Source organism: Drosophila kikkawai, chromosome 2L, assembly GCF_030179895.1.
Source record: "Drosophila kikkawai strain 14028-0561.14 chromosome 2L, DkikHiC1v2, whole genome shotgun sequence".
NCBI classification, from domain to species: domain Eukaryota; kingdom Metazoa; phylum Arthropoda; class Insecta; order Diptera; family Drosophilidae; genus Drosophila; species Drosophila kikkawai.
The window spans coordinates 14,357,429-14,372,888 of NC_091728.1; the positions used below are offsets into that span (position 1 = coordinate 14,357,429).

Below are 15,460 nucleotides of genomic sequence, written 5' to 3' on the forward strand. Positions count from 1 at the left end.
AACTGACATATTTTTGCGGACATTTTTCCAGCCATGAACTCTCTGCTGGAGCATGAAAAACTCACTTAACAAATTCATAAAAATCAATTAATTCAGACGCGCAACTTTTGCACGCTTCTGCAGCTTTCCCCGGATTACTCCCAGCGATGCCATTTGTCCAGGACCTCCTCCGCACACTCCGCATCCCGCTGTCCTGGCCTGGTCGGGAGATAGTGGCAACAGTTTGTGTTATGAATATTTTAAGAGGCAGCCGTCTGTCTCTCCCTTGTCTAACCGAATAGAAAAACGACAATAAGGCAGCAGCAGTAGGGCCACAACAGTGAGGCGAAAAAAAAACAAGTAAAGGAAATAAAGGACTGGAAGGACTGCGAGGAGCTGCAACTGCGGCGTAGAAACTGCAGTTTGCTCGCCACATTCATCTTAATTTCCTGTCACGACAATGACAACGAGGTTCGTTGCTTCGCTCGTGGTTCGGTGGGTGTCCCTCAGCACATCCTGGCCAGCCATCTAGCCATCCAGCCAAGTGTTCGTCTAGCCAAGCGGCTGACCAAAGTCCAGAAAACAACAGGAGCCGCACATTTCACTGCCATTTTGTATGCACTTTGCTGGAGGGATACAATGTATTGTTTATGAGGTTTGCCATTCAACCTGACTTTCTTCAAGTTCAAAGTTTTAAGCCCAAATGAGGTGAGAGTCCTGAATGGTTAATGGCATCTTTGAATTTTTAAATAATAATTTAAAGTGCAAAATTGAGAATAAAGTCTTCAAGTTTTCTTATACTGCTTAATAACATTATGTATTTGGGTAACAGATATAATAAATGCTGTAATATATTTTCTTTAAATAATTATAAATCAATTATTAGAGACTTACTAATTCATCTTAGCAAATGTACTCTTCTTTCCCCTTTCAGTTTTTTTCGTGTTGAGCGCTTTTTAAGCCTTTGTAGCGGTTGTTGCTTTGGCTTTAGCCTTGGCATCTGTATCTGTAGCTGTATCCTGAAACTGTGCCGGCTTTGTAGCCCATAGATGGAATTGCTGGACGATCTCTCTCACTCCCTCGTCCTTGGGCATCCTTGTGCGTGGCTGGGCCAAATGCTGTCAAAAAGCAAAGGGGCCAGAAGCGTTTTGCCCAGGCGTTTCGCATAAACAAGGGTGGTGCCCTCATCCGTTCCACTATACCCTTTCCACAATCCGCTGTCCGCTGTCCGTTGTCTGTTGTCCTTTGTTCGTTCGCCGTTCCTGCCACCCAACTCTTTTGCTCGATGTTATCGCGTGCCACAGGATATTGCACTCTAAGCCAGTAGATGGCGTCATGTAAAGCTGGACAACATCCGATTAAAACTTTACGATGTGCGTGTGTCCGCCAGTTCTACTCGTTCCTCTGTTTTTCTGTCTGCGAATGCGAATTGGGAATGGGAATGGGAAAGGGCAAGGAGGGTCTCGTTGGTCAGCAAGTGGATAAATTCTCATTTACTGCTCTTTTAAGCATGCTGTTTTTGTCGCTTCTCCTTATTCTTGATTTGCTAGTTGTGCTTGGCCAGAAAAACAATCGTATTGGGGAATCTAGGACTTGGTCTTGGACTAATTAAATTCAAACTGATTCAATACTGAAATGGCGTATTTGTTTATTAAACAACAATCAAGCCTTTTTACTTTAATTATGGATATTGTTTTAATATTTATGTGGTAAAATATAAAAAAAAAGAATATATAATTCATTAAATTTTAATATTGAAACTTACAGGAACTTTGTATCTATCTCATTATACAATTTACAGGTTAAAGTGATAACCCAAATCAGTGGTTTTTTATTAAAAAGCATACAAAAATATATGTTTTTATTAAATAGTCTTGTTTTTACGACCCATTATTTGCAAAATTTTTAAAAATTCACCTTTTCCCTCTGGAACTTGGTATTTATTACCCATTAAGTCAATAACAAATTTCTAAAAAAATAATTCTTTTAACACCTTCTATAATTTTTTCCTTGAAAAAATCACACTCAAAATGTATTTCCGAAGCATTTCCTGGTTCACAGGGAATTTCCCCTTGGAGTAGAGGTATCAATTAGTCCACCCCCCTATAAGTCCAAAGTTCACGGCCCGCTGTCGTTCAGTTTCAGCGTGTAAATTGTCCACTGGTTAGGGGTACTCGTCGGCCAAAGGACTAAGGACGAGTGGCAGGGTAATAGCGCGGCATGTTAAACTGACCGCAAGCATTGTTTATCATTAAGTGCGGCCCATGGGCAGAAGGACATACATATACATATGTGGGCGAGGGAGGAGGGCCATGGAAAAGTGCTTCAGTTCGGGATTGGGCCAGTTCCCCGGGTCAGCATGTGTCACATGACATATGTGCTTCCCGGAATGTACTGAGAGCTCTTCGTCCACGGGCTGTGCACAACATTTTTCTGGTTTCCTCTTCTACACAGAAAACAATTTTAAAAATAGAAAATAAGAAAATTAAAAATAGAAAAATCTAGATACTTATAAAAAAAGACAAGAATAATACATACAAGTCCCTGAAAACTTAATAATATGTTAATACTTTTTTTAAATATATTTTTTTAGAATATCTTAAGACATATTCAAATATTTCTTGACGTAAATAAGGGTGTTTTTCTATTTTATTTTAAAATTTAATTAAATTTTGCAGAAAATGAAGTCTGTTTCTGAATTTAATTTGTGATTATTATTTCTTCTTTAATTTTTCCTACTGTACAGCTTTTTTTCGGCTGGCCAAACATGTGTATTGCGGCTGCCTTGGGTTAATGGAGTCGTTAGTTAGGGCCACTAAAAACCAAATGAAAAGCTCAACTTTAAGCGCCCAAACATTAAATAAAGGAAATAAAATAAACTTAAAAGTTTATTTTTTATTTTTTTTAGCCATTTTCGGCAAGCAATTCAGCTCTGCCCGCCTTTTGCAGCGAGTGCATGCAAAACTTTTGTAATTAGGAAGCAATGTCGGTCATTAGTGCGGCAGCTGGGGGCCCCGGGAAGGAGGGAGTGCAGCCCCGGGGAGATGGCCACAAAAAGGCGCCGGCAGTCAAAACAACAATGCAAATGTGCAGCAGCGAAAAACCCCAAAAATTTCCTTCCACATGGAGGAAGATGGAATGCACTTCCATAAAGTCAGAGAAGTCAGAATATTTGCAGCGAGATAATTACGAATTTTCAATGCGGCTTAAGATAAGAGGGTAAATTATGGCTCGTAGACATAACCAAAACACAAAGATATTTCAAGGATTTTAAGGAATTTCCTTCACCTCACATTGTGTTTAATTAATTAAATGATTAATTTAATATAATATTAAAATAAAACCTCTTAAAAATGTGTCATAAACCCAATCGACAAAACTCCAGACTGCCATTGAGACAATGAAAAGGAACCGCACCGCGATGGCAATTGCAGCCGACAAAAAATATCAACGAAAAGGATTTTTGTCCAGGAGCTGGACAGAAGCCGACTGGACTAGCTGGACTCCGGCATCGGGCATCGAGCGCAATTTTAATAAAGTTTGAATGCAAAACTTTCCGATTTGAAATGCGCATAAAAGTTAACTATTTCCGACGGTCCAGCGGAGCTGCCTGAAAAGTGAAAAATTCGAGAATGTGTGTGAAAAAGTTGCCATTTTTGCGGTGATCATTCGATGGTCTGAGATGGAGCTTAGAGTCCAGAGTCCCCAGCCGAGAGACCTCCGACAAGCAGCGGATGTGACCACCACGCCCACGCCCCCTCCCCCATCTGACTGACAGAAGGCGCTGTCCTTGTCGCAATCTCAGTCTCCTACTGGCCCTGGCCATAAATTAAAGCCAACAAACCGAGGGCGGAAGCAAAAGTAGCAAGCTTGGGGATGGGTTTTCAACAGCCAGGACAAGTGGATTTTCAGCCATTGCATCTTGGCCACGGAATTGAAATAGGAGTTGGAATGCGACTGAGCCAGGAACTGTGACTGTAACTGTGACTCCCACTGAGCGGAAGCCCAGGCTGTGCTGCTAAGTAGCCTCGAGCTGGCTTGGTTAACGATCAACTTGGACACTTGCTGCAAAAGCAACTTTAAAAATAAATAAAAAATTGTTTTTTCATTAAATTTTCTTCAGAATTTATGCCAGGATTAATAGGGATTTTAAACGGCGCCTAAAAATAGGGCATCACATTTTTAGTAGAAATTTTTAAGTAGAATTTTACTTGGAATTTGTTACATAAAATATTTAATTGTATACTTTTGTGGGGCCTCAAAAAACCAATTAATCTAAAACTGATTTGAAATATATTTTTTAATTTAAACAAGAAAGGAAGCTAACTTCGGCACGCCGAAGTTTGTATACCCTTGCAGATATTATTTTATTGCATTTTACCTATACTTATTATGTTGAGAGTTTGACAGTTACAGTTTTACATTCCCAGTTTTACATTTTCCCTATACCTACCGATCGGTTTATATGGCAGCTATATGATATAGTTGTCCGATTTTCATAAAATTTATACAAAAATTCTGAACTTATAAAATAAGCGTATATCTCAGAGTAGATAAAAATAGTTTGAAAAACAACGAAGTTATAATTTTTTTTCTATTAATTTCCTGATCGTTCCTATGGCAGCTATATGATATAGTCGTCCGATTTTCATAAAATTTTTACCAAAATTCAAAAATAATATAAAATGGTCATATGTAAAAAATAGTGCACATATGTTGAAAAACAACTAAGTTACAATTTTTTTTTTCTAAAAATTTATCGAACATTTGTATGGCAGCTATATGATATAGTCGTCCGATCCGGCCCGTTCCGACATATATAGCAGTGAGAGCATATAGAAGACTATATGCAAAGTTTCATTCAGATAGCTTTAAAACTGAGGGACTAGTTTGCGTAGAAACAGACAGACGGACAGACGGACAGACGGACAGACGGACAGATGGACAGACGGACAGACGGACATGGCTAGATCGACTCGGCTGTTGATGCTGATCAAGAATATATATACTTTATAGGGTCGGAAACGTCTCCTTCACTGCGTTGCAAACTTCTGACTGAAATTATAATACCCTGCAAGGGTATAAAAATTAGTTTTTTGTTCAAGTATAGACCTGAGAGCTTGCTTCTACTTAAGCATAATGAATGAAAATTCACCTGCTTCCCAAAGGTATAGGAATTTGGAACCGAACTACTATCTAATAGCATGCTGATAGATTAGAGGAGTAAATACCAAATCCTTGGGGTTACAACTTGAGATTACAACGACCTCTTATCACCAAATCAATAAATAGATTCTGTATTTATAAGTCCAATTTTTGTAATATTTATAAAGCTTTGTGGGCTCCCGAACTCAGTTGAAAATGACTTCTACGTGGATTCACTTGCTTCTCTTGGGCAGTCTCTGCTCTGGTGTAATCCCAGCTCCTTTGGATACTCCTTATGAGGAGCAGGATCCCGAGCTGACAGCAGGATATTTCGAGGGGGATATGGATGTGGTGCTTGGGCGGAATGGACTTTTACCGCCGACACGCCGATGGCCAAATGCCAAAGTACCTTACAGGATATCTGAGGAGTTTGGTGAGACTTAAATTTAAAATTTAAATTTATTTAAATATATATATTTTACAACTATTATGTCCCCTCATCACAGACCCTCTCCAAGTGGCCCACATAGAGCTGGCCATGAAAATCATCGAACGTTCCTCCTGCATTCGCTTTGTGCGCGCCGCTAAAGATGCGGAGGACTATCTGCATGTGATCACCTCTACGGATGGTTGCAGCTCCCAGGTGGGCTATGAACCTGGCGTGCGAATCTTAAGGCTCATACCTGCCGACCTAGACGTACGCTGTTTCAGATTGGGCACACTCCAGCACGAGCTTCTCCATACCCTGGGATTCCGCCATCAACAGTGCTCTCCTGATCGCGATGAGTACGTGAGAATCTTGGAGGAGAATATCATCGATGGTAAAGAGAAGTTCTTCCTCAAATACGACTCCTCCGAGCTGGAAAACTTTGATCAGCCCTACGACTATGCCAGCATTTTGCACTATGGTCCCAAGGCCTTTCCGGCAAATGGAAAGCCCACGATTGAGGCCCTGAGTCCCGAAGGTCAGAGCCAATTGGGCCAGCGTCTGATCATGACTGAAATGGATATCAATAGACTAAACATAATGTACAAGTGTCCAAGTCCATTGTAAAGTTTTTCCATTAATATTTATTTTATAATTAAAGTTTCATATGAAGAAGGAATTTTTGTTTAAAAAAAAAAAGTCATTTTATAAGTTTTCAATTTTCTGAATGGCACTGCACACGTTTGATATAGCCTTGAGATTACCTTGGCATTCACCCCACTTTGGCTTCAGGTTATGACTGCATTTCAAAGTCTGGTACCCGATACCATGAATAATGTAGAATAATACTTATTCTATTGACTCTGCATTGTATGTTAAACATGTGCATAGCAACACCGAACGCATTCGAATTGAATAGAATTGAGTGAGTACCGGGCACACAATGAAACGAAATTGTATGTGTAGGAGTGAGTGTTGAATCTTCATTTAGTGAAATTTAAGTAATAGGCGAAATAAAGGAATTTTTTCTGCCCAGCATTCGAATAGATTCGAGTCTCGTTGTCTTATTTCTTAGCGTTCTCATTTACTCCGTTTTCGGTTCGAATCGACGTCTGTGGAGCTCACTCACTCATATCAGAGAAGCCTCATTCAAATTCACTCAAATCATTTGGATCTAAATACATTTGTTTGAGGCTGTGTCCGTTTTGTGCCCGCTGTTAACGAGACTGGTTATTTATCAGTGCTCGTGTCCGCCCTAGGATGCAATGCACACTTGGGTTATGCGAATAGTACTAGGACTCTAAATCTGGTCCCAAGTATTTTAGACAAAGGCTGCTTCAAACTCGCAGTCATTATTCATGAGCTGCTCCACATTCTTGGATTCACCCATATGCAGAACTCCCCTGATCGGGATAAGTACGTAAAGATTGTGAAAAAAAATATCATAGTGGGTAAAGAAATGGCGTTTGAAAAAAAAAATACTGCTAATTTTAACACCTTTGGTCAACCCTATGATTATGGTAGCATTATGCACTATAATGCCTTAGCCTTTTCGGTCAATGGTCTGCCCACTATGAAGGCCTTAAAGGCAGAGGGTAGCGCCCTAATGGGGCAACGCATAAAGATGTCTAATATCGATATTATAAAACTCAATAAAATGTACAAGTGCACTACTTAAATGTAAACAAAGAAATATGGTAAATGCAAGTATTGTTGGAATTAAAATAAAGTTTGTTTTTGTTTAATCGGTTGGCAAACTACACTTGTTGGTGATCTATTTTGGCTAACAAAACCTGTTTAGAAACAGAATTAGAAGATAGCTACTAAATTGTTAAAGTAAATCACTTGAAATATAAAATCCATCTACATTATCTTCGAGGAGTTTGGTATGAGCCTATATGATATAGGGAGATTTTTTTACATTTGTTATATGTTTTTTTACAGATGCTCCCTTTGCTGAATATATTGAGCAGGCCATGCGTATAATCGAGTTATCTTCTTGTGTTCGCTTTGTGCCCGCTACTGACGAGGAAGTCTATTTATTTGCCATTCCGTCTACCAACGGTTGTAGCGCAAATTTGGGCTATGGAAAAAAGGTTCGATTTCTGTATCTTACACCTGTTGGGCTTGATAAGGGCTGCTTCAAAATACCAGTCATTCAGCACGAGCTCCTCCATATCTTGGGCTTTCAGCATCAGCAGAGCTCCCCGGATCGGGATGAGTACGTAATGATTATGGAGGAAAATATCATTGAGGGTCGCGAACACAACTTTGCGAAGCTAGATTCCTCTAAATATGGAAACTATGATCAACCATATGATTATGGCAGTCTTTTGCACTATGCTCCTTATGCATTTTCGAAGAATGGTGAGCCCACTATTGTGGCTCTCAACCCAGAGGGTCAAAGCCAAATGGGTCAACGGGTAAAGATGTCTGAGGTTGATATTAACAGACTTAATACCATGTACAAGTGCCCCATTCAAACGTAAACTTGGGAGAAACTATTTCTAAGACCATAAAATTTACAATTTAATATTAATTATAAATACTTTGAAATAATAAAAGAAGAAAAAAAGACTCTAAAATATTCACTAAACTCTCTTGTAGATTTTGCAGTTTTTCCAATTCCCTTGCTTATCTGTAATCAGTGACAAGTAAGTGGTTTTATAGCCTCATGCTTTTGCGATAATTAACAAATTATTAACAGTTAATGCCATTTAATTCAGTCTAAAATGATTGCTGCTTGGACCCACTTGTCCCTGCTGGGCATTCTCTGCTCTGGCGTGTTGTCAGCTCCCTACAATACTCCTCGTGAGGAAACGGATCCCGAGCTGACAGCTGGGTACTTCCAGGGGGATATGGATGTGGATTTTGGTCGGAACGGACAGCTGTCGGAGACGCGTCGCTGGCCAAGTGCAACAGTTCCCTATAGGATCTCTGAAGAGTTTGGTATGAAAACTAAAGATATTTGTCAACAAAGAGATTTTATATATTTTTAAAACCTAGATGCTCCCTATGTGGCCTACATTGAGCTGGGCATGAAATTAATCGAACGATCCTCTTGCATTCGCTTTGTGCCAGCTGCTGAAGACGCAGAGGACTATGTTGCGGTGATCACCTCCACCTCGGGTTGTAGCTCCAAGGTGGGCTATCAGCCAGGTGAACGAACCGTTAAACTCAAGCCAGGAGAACTGGACACGGGTTGCTTCAAACTCGGAACCATCCAGCACGAGCTACTCCATACCTTGGGCTTCCATCATCAGCAATGCTCTCCCGATCGGGATGAATTCGTCCAAATAGTGGAGGAAAACATTTCCGAGGGTCACGAGAAGAACTTTGTCAAGTACGAGGCCGATGATGTGGGGGACTTTGATCAGTCCTATGACTACAGTAGCATTTTGCACTACAGTTCCATGGCTTTTTCGGTGAATGGCAAGGCCACCATTGTGGCTCTCAAGCCGGAGGGTCAAGAGTTAATGGGCCAGCGTTTGATAATGACTGCCACCGATATCAACCGACTTAATACCATGTACAAGTGCCCAGTGCCAGTGTAACATTTTGCAATAAATATTTAATTTAGCAACAAACAAAAACCAAGTACTTTACAATTTTAGTAATCTTATCGGGAATCAATCGGAAGTGATTGTAAATGATTATTATAAGGTAAGCTATTATCAAGTTAAAGGCTTGGTTACTTTTGGAAAATTATATTCCGTAGAATACTATAAGATAAAACAATGTTTATAATTTATGAAATTTATACAATATTTTTTTAACCTTATAATGTTTTGCCAAGGAATAATACTTATTAACTTTGATTTACTAAATAAAATTGTGACATTGCTTTCACTGTCTTTCCTTTTAATCGAAGTTTGTTATTCGCTTATCAATAAAAATTATAAGCACTTAAAAAAACAAGTGATTAATGATAAGTTCCTGCCTGACATTTTTGACTTGTGAGGTAAAATTTTCCCCTTTACTTTCTCTTGAGTTTTTGGTCATTTTTACCCTAATTTCAGCATATTACATATCTGTATCTATGTACTTAAGATAAGAAAGCGAACTACCTTATCAGTTACCTATTTTATAGCTCTGCATTTTCCAAACAAGTGAAACTTCAAACCGAAAAGTTCACGCTCTTTCACCTGGACACGAATATAGCTGCCGCATCAGCTGATTAGATAACAGCCAAGGGGTTTTATCTTATCAGCACTGGAAGTGTAGGGTAAAAGGGTTATGGGGAATATTAATTCATTAAAATATTTTGTTAAGGAATAATACAAAAAAGGGTTTTTTGATAAATTTAACATAAAATTTAAGCGTTAGAAAATTACAATGACAAGATATTGGAATACTAAGAAGTAATTAAACGTAAAAAATATTAATAAAGTAATTAATTATTAATTCATCATTATTATTAGATTATTACAAATGCATTATTCATCATTAAAATTAGACAATGAAATAATAAATACCTAATTAATTCTTTAAAACTCGAAATAAACTAATATAACCAGCCACTGGAAGGCAGCTCAACAGTTAGTCATGGCCTGAACTCAGAGACAACGTTCAGTTCAGTCGAGAATTACGGAGCGTTGCCATAGCAAGCGCCTCCAAAATGACGAATCATTAATTCCAGTCAATGAAAATTATGGTCGTGGCCAGCATATGGCTCTGCAATGTATCGTAAAACCCAAGATGTGGTTGGGCCTTAAGCAGATCCTGCTCTACGTGGGTCTCCTGCTCTGCGTCCTCCTCCAGGTGTGCAGGAGCAAGACCCAGCTACAAATGTTCTGTCCCACCGTTTGCCACTGCGATCTCCACGCCCAACGCAATAGGGCAATATGCAGGTGAGTTATCAGGGGAAGTACTTCTTTTTTTATTATTGATTATAATTATTAAATAATTATTTAATAATAAATATTTATTTTATTTTCCAGTGCCAAGCGCTTGATAAGCGCCAATATAGAAATGCCAAAAACTGTCGAGTTGTTGGATTTAAGCTACAATGATATAACCAGCATTGATGATGACTCCTTTAAGGCAAGTGGATAAATATTTTATAAAATCAATTTATGAAGAGTTTGATTTGTTCTTTTATATAAAAATATATTTTTAAAATGCTTAGAGATTTTTTATCTATGACAAAGACCATTTAATTCCTTTTAAGTACTAGCAGCTTTTTATAAAGAAATTAGTCACAACCTTTGTTTGTATAGAACCTATAAAACTTATCATAAAAACAATCATATTTTTTATATTTACAAGTTCTAAGGAATTTTATCATTATTTTTTTTACATCCACAGACCACTATTCACCTGCTTAACCTTACCTTAGCCCACAATGCCATTAGCACCTTGTATGGCGATGCCTTTGCCGAGCTGCACCGTCTTCGGTATCTGGATCTTTCGTATAATCGCCTGGAACAGATCGATGAGCATATCCTGGAGGCCAATGGCCAATTGATCCATCTCAATCTGGAGGGCAATAAGCTGGCTACCCTGGGAAATGGACCCATATTGAGGAGTCCTTCGCTTCGCTCACTCAATCTGCGAAATTCCCAGGTAAATCAGTTGGGTTTGGTGCTGCTAAGTGCCCTGCCCCAATTACGCCAGCTGGACTTGGCCCAGAACCTCCTGTTGACGCTAAGTCCTGGGGATTTCCATGCTCCTCGATATCTGGCCTCGTTGAATGTGGAGGAAAATCCCTTCAATTGCGATCGAGCTTTGGCCAAAGTGGCAACCGGATTACGACAACGTGGAGTGGCGCTCTTCATGAGCGATTGTGTGGAGGAGGAGCAGGTGAAGTCGGATTTGGTGGAAATCCAGGAGACGGCCACCATGAAGTTTGAGCGTCTGGAGCATGTGGAGTCGCCCAGTACCCAGGGACCTCAGTCGGTGCTGGAAATCTGGCGTGAACTGGACTCCAGTGAGGAGGACAGCAGCGATGAAGAGGACAACGGCCAGATGTCGTCGCTAAGTGATGTTTGCGAGGGAAGTCGCGAGAAGCTGTGTCTGCGTTACCGCACCTGTCTGGAGCGTGTGAGTCATGAACTCCTCGCCGGCGGAAACTCCCAGCTGGATGATGACAAGGAACGCACGCACACCTACGACGAGGACGACCTCAAGCTGGCCTTTATTGTGGGAGGAGCCACTGGCGTCTGCATGGTCATCTTCATCATTACCTTTGCTCTCTGCCTCAAGAGTTGCTGTGAGATGAGGAAGAAAAAGAGCAGCGAGGAGGTTACTGATGGGGATTCGGGTAGGATTGCATATGGATATATTTCTAGGTACATTAAACTTTAAATTTTAATCTGATTATCCTTTCAATTCCAGCCCCTCTGGATCCTTCTCAGGACAGCCTTCCCACTATCCACACTTGGACCCCACAGCGGTCACGTCATCCCAGGCGCTCGAATCCCCAGCGCCCACACAGCTCCTCGTCGCGTGCCATTGTCCGGCAGCCCTACGGGCCACAGGATAACTTCGTTAACCGCCTGTTTGGACGACCGGCAAGGAGTCAGTACTACCGGACTATCAATCAGAACACGGCCACGCTCATCCGGCGTCTGAGCCGGAGCAACCTGTTCAGCAGTCGCGATCGAGAGCCAGTCACGCCAACGACACCGCCACCGACTTCTACCACCCGTTTCTACACGGATGTGGTGGAAAGAGGAGCAGCCAGGCCGGAGACACCGCCTCCAAATTATGGAGACGTGGTGGTCATCGATAATTGTGATACGAGTAACAAGTGATGTCGTCCCACCATTTCGTCTTTTGTAGTTTTTAGATATTTTAAGATACCTCATTTAAAATAAAACTAAATTCAATTGAAAAAATATATATAAATAAAATAAGTTTAAGGAATCTTTATCGTAAAAGATTTTTAATATTTTGAAGAAGAATAAAATGTAAAACCTGTATTATAATCAATCAAGTGAGAGCTTTGCTTTTATTATATAAAATTTAAAACCAGAATTTCCTGAAATATTTTATTTATATTATTTAAAGAAATATTCCAGTTAAACTCTTTAATTCTAAAGTTATTTTTTACTTTCATTAAAACCCGCAAAAATATCCCCTTTAGCGTATCCCCAACATCATGTTCAGCAAGCCCCTGAAAAAATAAGTTTAAACATTTCTTTATTCCCATTCGCTTACTCGCAAAAATATCAATTGGGGAATTCCCGCATTTTTGCTTCCTCTTCTTGCCGTTTCTTGGATGAGCATTACTTTTACAAGACTTGGACTTGCAGCTGCAACAAATCGCAATAAAAACTTTTGACAAAACTATCAAAGTTGGCATGGGGTATGGCAGAACCAACTGTGAAATTGCCACAGGAAAATCCCCAAAAAAAAAGGGAATTCAAGTAGCAAAAGTTTACACACTCAAATAAATGGTAAGGAGCGGAGCACCCCCCCGCTTTGCCGACAGACAAATCGAAAAACACCACAAAAGCAAATAAAAACCGCACGAAAAAATACTATAAGAATAAAACTGCAAAAAAACTGAAAGAAAAGAACGGCAAACCCAACAATTTGCACTGCAAAGCGGCAAAAGTGTCTCCAAAGAAACAACCACCAAAACCCAACCAGATACCACCAAAAAAATAAGAAAATATATATTTATATATGTATATGTGTAGGTATATATGTATATATAAGAAAAGAAAGAAAGTCCAAGTTATGTTGCAATGATGGTAAAAAATTCAATGTTGTTGTAGAATCTGTATGTAATAAAGCACTCAGAGAAGGGCCTTATAAATAAATTATAATATCTGAAATCGAGAGGAATATAATTTAATTTGGTACTCCTATTTATAATTAAGAAAGATTTAAATAAATAAATATATAAATGAATTTTATGTACTTTAAGGAAAATATATTGGATTAACAATCAAAAGTTTCTAATTGTCAGTTTACAAAAATTTTAAAAGATGACTTTCAACGCTGAATAATCTACTTTCTTAAACTATTTTCTGTACAAACTCCTTACTTTATTTAAAAAAAAATCAAAAAAGATAGGATATATTTCGAACCCATTTTATATTAATTTAATATCCAAATATCTAGGCTTCGAATTCTTTAAAAATCCCTCTGTAGATATCTAAAATTGAGCTAGATAAAAACCCTGCCGGCAATTTTGCACTCCTTAATTTTTCTTCATTTGCCAGTTCGTTTGAAAAGCAAATTTGCTGTGTGGCATCTTCTAGTGTTCTGTTGTTAAGTGTTTGTCTGGTTGTCTATCTATCTATCTATCCAATCGTATCTGTGTTTTGTGGTGCCAACTTTCATTGCACTGAGCTCGTAGCTCGTAGCTCGTCGCTGCGGTGCACAAAAGTTAACGTATCCTGGGACCAAAGTTGCGTTGTCAACAACCAAAAACGCAGGAAAAAAAAAAAGGAAACATAGGAAATGGGGGAACCAAATCGAGGAAGCCCAGCTGAAGGAGCAAAAAAAAATGCTCACCATGAGCCCAGAGGGGGATGAGGGAAGTTACACAGCTACAGAGCGTGAAAAAATATCTAAATCCAACATTAATGAAAAACTTTTTGCATAATCCAGGAAGAGCAGCAAAACCCCAAATCAAACCCCGCCCAAGTGGAAATGCAGCCAAGCGAAATCCTTTGCGGGAAAGGGAGGAACTCCCTGTCGAGTGAATAAAATGCAATAGAAGAGGACCGCAGGATAACAAAGCAACAGATTCCGCTGGGAGGTGACGGGGAATGGGATTTTTGAGGCATTGAAGGACACGCCAAGCGGCTTAAAAGGTGCTGAAGGTTACACCGCCAGCACTAGATGGAAGTAAGTGATGAGATGGCTCAGACTTTTGGGGGCTTGGGGAGTTGCCAAAGTCGCACTAAATCTAAGCCAAGGCTTGAGAAAAATGGAGAGTTCGATTTGAAAGGGAATCGGTGTAGGGAAAACTGATTGGAAAATGGTTAAAAGAAGATCAAACGCTTTGAAAGTCTATTGTAGAGAGCTTTGTAATTTAAAGAGTTGAGTTTATGGTAAAAATAAAATAGCGCGATAAACGTTTATTTTAAAAATTGAAGCAGTTATCATATTTCTCTTTATTTTATTTTTAACCTAATTAAATAATTTTTTCTTGGAATAATAATCGTTGCTGATTTTTGGTTTTTATATTATTTTATTGTAATATTATTTAACATCTACAAATTTCAAGCTTGGTCGCCCTCCTATTGCTATAATTTCGTTATCCCTTTGCCTGAACCTTAACCCTCAATCTAGGCATCTGTGTGTGTTTATAAGTTTCAGTTACCCGTGATTTGTTTGCCGAGTGTTAAATGGCTACATGGCCATTTCCCAACACTTTGCCCACTGCAGAGTAAATAAATTAAATTCTTATTTGCCGGCGTTTGGAAAGGTAGATGCCCTCCGGCCCACCGGGTTTGGTGTAAAAGTTTCAGCAGTCGCCGGACACGGTCGTCGTGTCGCCTGCGACTTTCGTCCTGTTCCAGGTCCTGCTCCAGCTCCTGGCAAAGGCGTCGTAGCCGTGTGTTGCAATAACAAACTCATGCTAATTGCTTTGCTAACAACTCGCAGCAACAGAAACAGGAGCAGAAACTAACTGTGCAACTGCAGCAGCAAAAGCAAAAGCAGCAACAGCAACACCAAGTTGCACTGACAATAAGAGAACAGAAAATGCAGCTAGGACAATAAATATCAGCAGCAACTGGGAAGGAGCTAAGGAGCTACAAGTCCTGGCTACCTTTAATTACGGTTTCGCAGGACATCAGACCGCACACACACCGACTCACACACACTGCTAACTAGTTGCACATGGCACAGATACACTCATGACACGATTGACCTCTCGCCTTCGGGATGTTGCCGCTGCCATTTAGTCGACGCGTCTGGATTGTGTCTACTACACTGAGGGAAAAC

General features: G+C 39.7%; 4 protein-coding genes across 4 annotated transcripts; all 4 read left to right on the forward strand.

Moving 5' to 3' along the window:
- The first annotated feature begins 5,340 nt into the window (after nt 1-5,340).
- LOC108086180 (seminal metalloprotease 1-like) lies at nt 5,341-6,178 on the forward strand. Its single transcript, XM_017183043.1, has 2 exons — nt 5,341-5,557; nt 5,631-6,178. The coding sequence occupies exons 1-2, from the start codon at nt 5,341-5,343 to the stop codon at nt 6,176-6,178; spliced, it is 765 nt and encodes a 254-aa protein (XP_017038532.1).
- Nucleotides 6,179-7,079: 901 nt separating this feature from the next.
- LOC108086178 (seminal metalloprotease 1-like) lies at nt 7,080-8,040 on the forward strand. The gene is made up of 2 exons (XM_041775776.1): nt 7,080-7,146; nt 7,496-8,040. Exons 1-2 carry the CDS (start codon nt 7,080-7,082, stop codon nt 8,038-8,040), a joined length of 612 nt encoding a protein of 203 aa, XP_041631710.1.
- A 243-nt stretch (nt 8,041-8,283) lies between these two features.
- LOC108086197 (seminal metalloprotease 1-like) lies at nt 8,284-9,144 on the forward strand. The gene is made up of 2 exons (XM_017183059.1): nt 8,284-8,500; nt 8,558-9,144. Exons 1-2 carry the CDS (start codon nt 8,284-8,286, stop codon nt 9,103-9,105), a joined length of 765 nt encoding a protein of 254 aa, XP_017038548.1. The 3' UTR covers nt 9,106-9,144.
- Nucleotides 9,145-10,142: 998 nt separating this feature from the next.
- On the forward strand, nt 10,143-12,529 carry LOC108086276 (uncharacterized). Its single transcript, XM_017183164.3, has 4 exons — nt 10,143-10,401; nt 10,492-10,594; nt 10,859-11,813; nt 11,888-12,529. Exons 1-4 carry the CDS (start codon nt 10,220-10,222, stop codon nt 12,304-12,306), a joined length of 1,659 nt encoding a protein of 552 aa, XP_017038653.1. The 5' UTR covers nt 10,143-10,219; the 3' UTR covers nt 12,307-12,529.
- The last annotated feature ends 2,931 nt before the right edge of the window (nt 12,530-15,460 follow it).

Coding starts and splice junctions, on each gene's coding strand:
- LOC108086178 (XM_041775776.1), top strand. CDS start 7,080: ATGCACTATAATGCCTTAGCCTTTTCGGTCAATGGTCTGCCCACTATG. Junction 7,147..7,495: donor GAAGGCCTTAAAGGCAGAGG/GTAGCGCCCTAA, acceptor GTTTTTTTACAG/ATGCTCCCTTTGCTGAATAT.
- LOC108086197 (XM_017183059.1), top strand. CDS start 8,284: ATGATTGCTGCTTGGACCCACTTGTCCCTGCTGGGCATTCTCTGCTCT. Junction 8,501..8,557: donor TAGGATCTCTGAAGAGTTTG/GTATGAAAACTA, acceptor TTTAAAACCTAG/ATGCTCCCTATGTGGCCTAC.
- LOC108086180 (XM_017183043.1), top strand. CDS start 5,341: ATGACTTCTACGTGGATTCACTTGCTTCTCTTGGGCAGTCTCTGCTCT. Junction 5,558..5,630: donor CAGGATATCTGAGGAGTTTG/GTGAGACTTAAA, acceptor CCCTCATCACAG/ACCCTCTCCAAGTGGCCCAC.
- LOC108086276 (XM_017183164.3), top strand. CDS start 10,220: ATGGCTCTGCAATGTATCGTAAAACCCAAGATGTGGTTGGGCCTTAAG. Junction 10,595..10,858: donor TTGATGATGACTCCTTTAAG/GCAAGTGGATAA, acceptor TTACATCCACAG/ACCACTATTCACCTGCTTAA. Junction 11,814..11,887: donor GGTTACTGATGGGGATTCGG/GTAGGATTGCAT, acceptor TTTCAATTCCAG/CCCCTCTGGATCCTTCTCAG.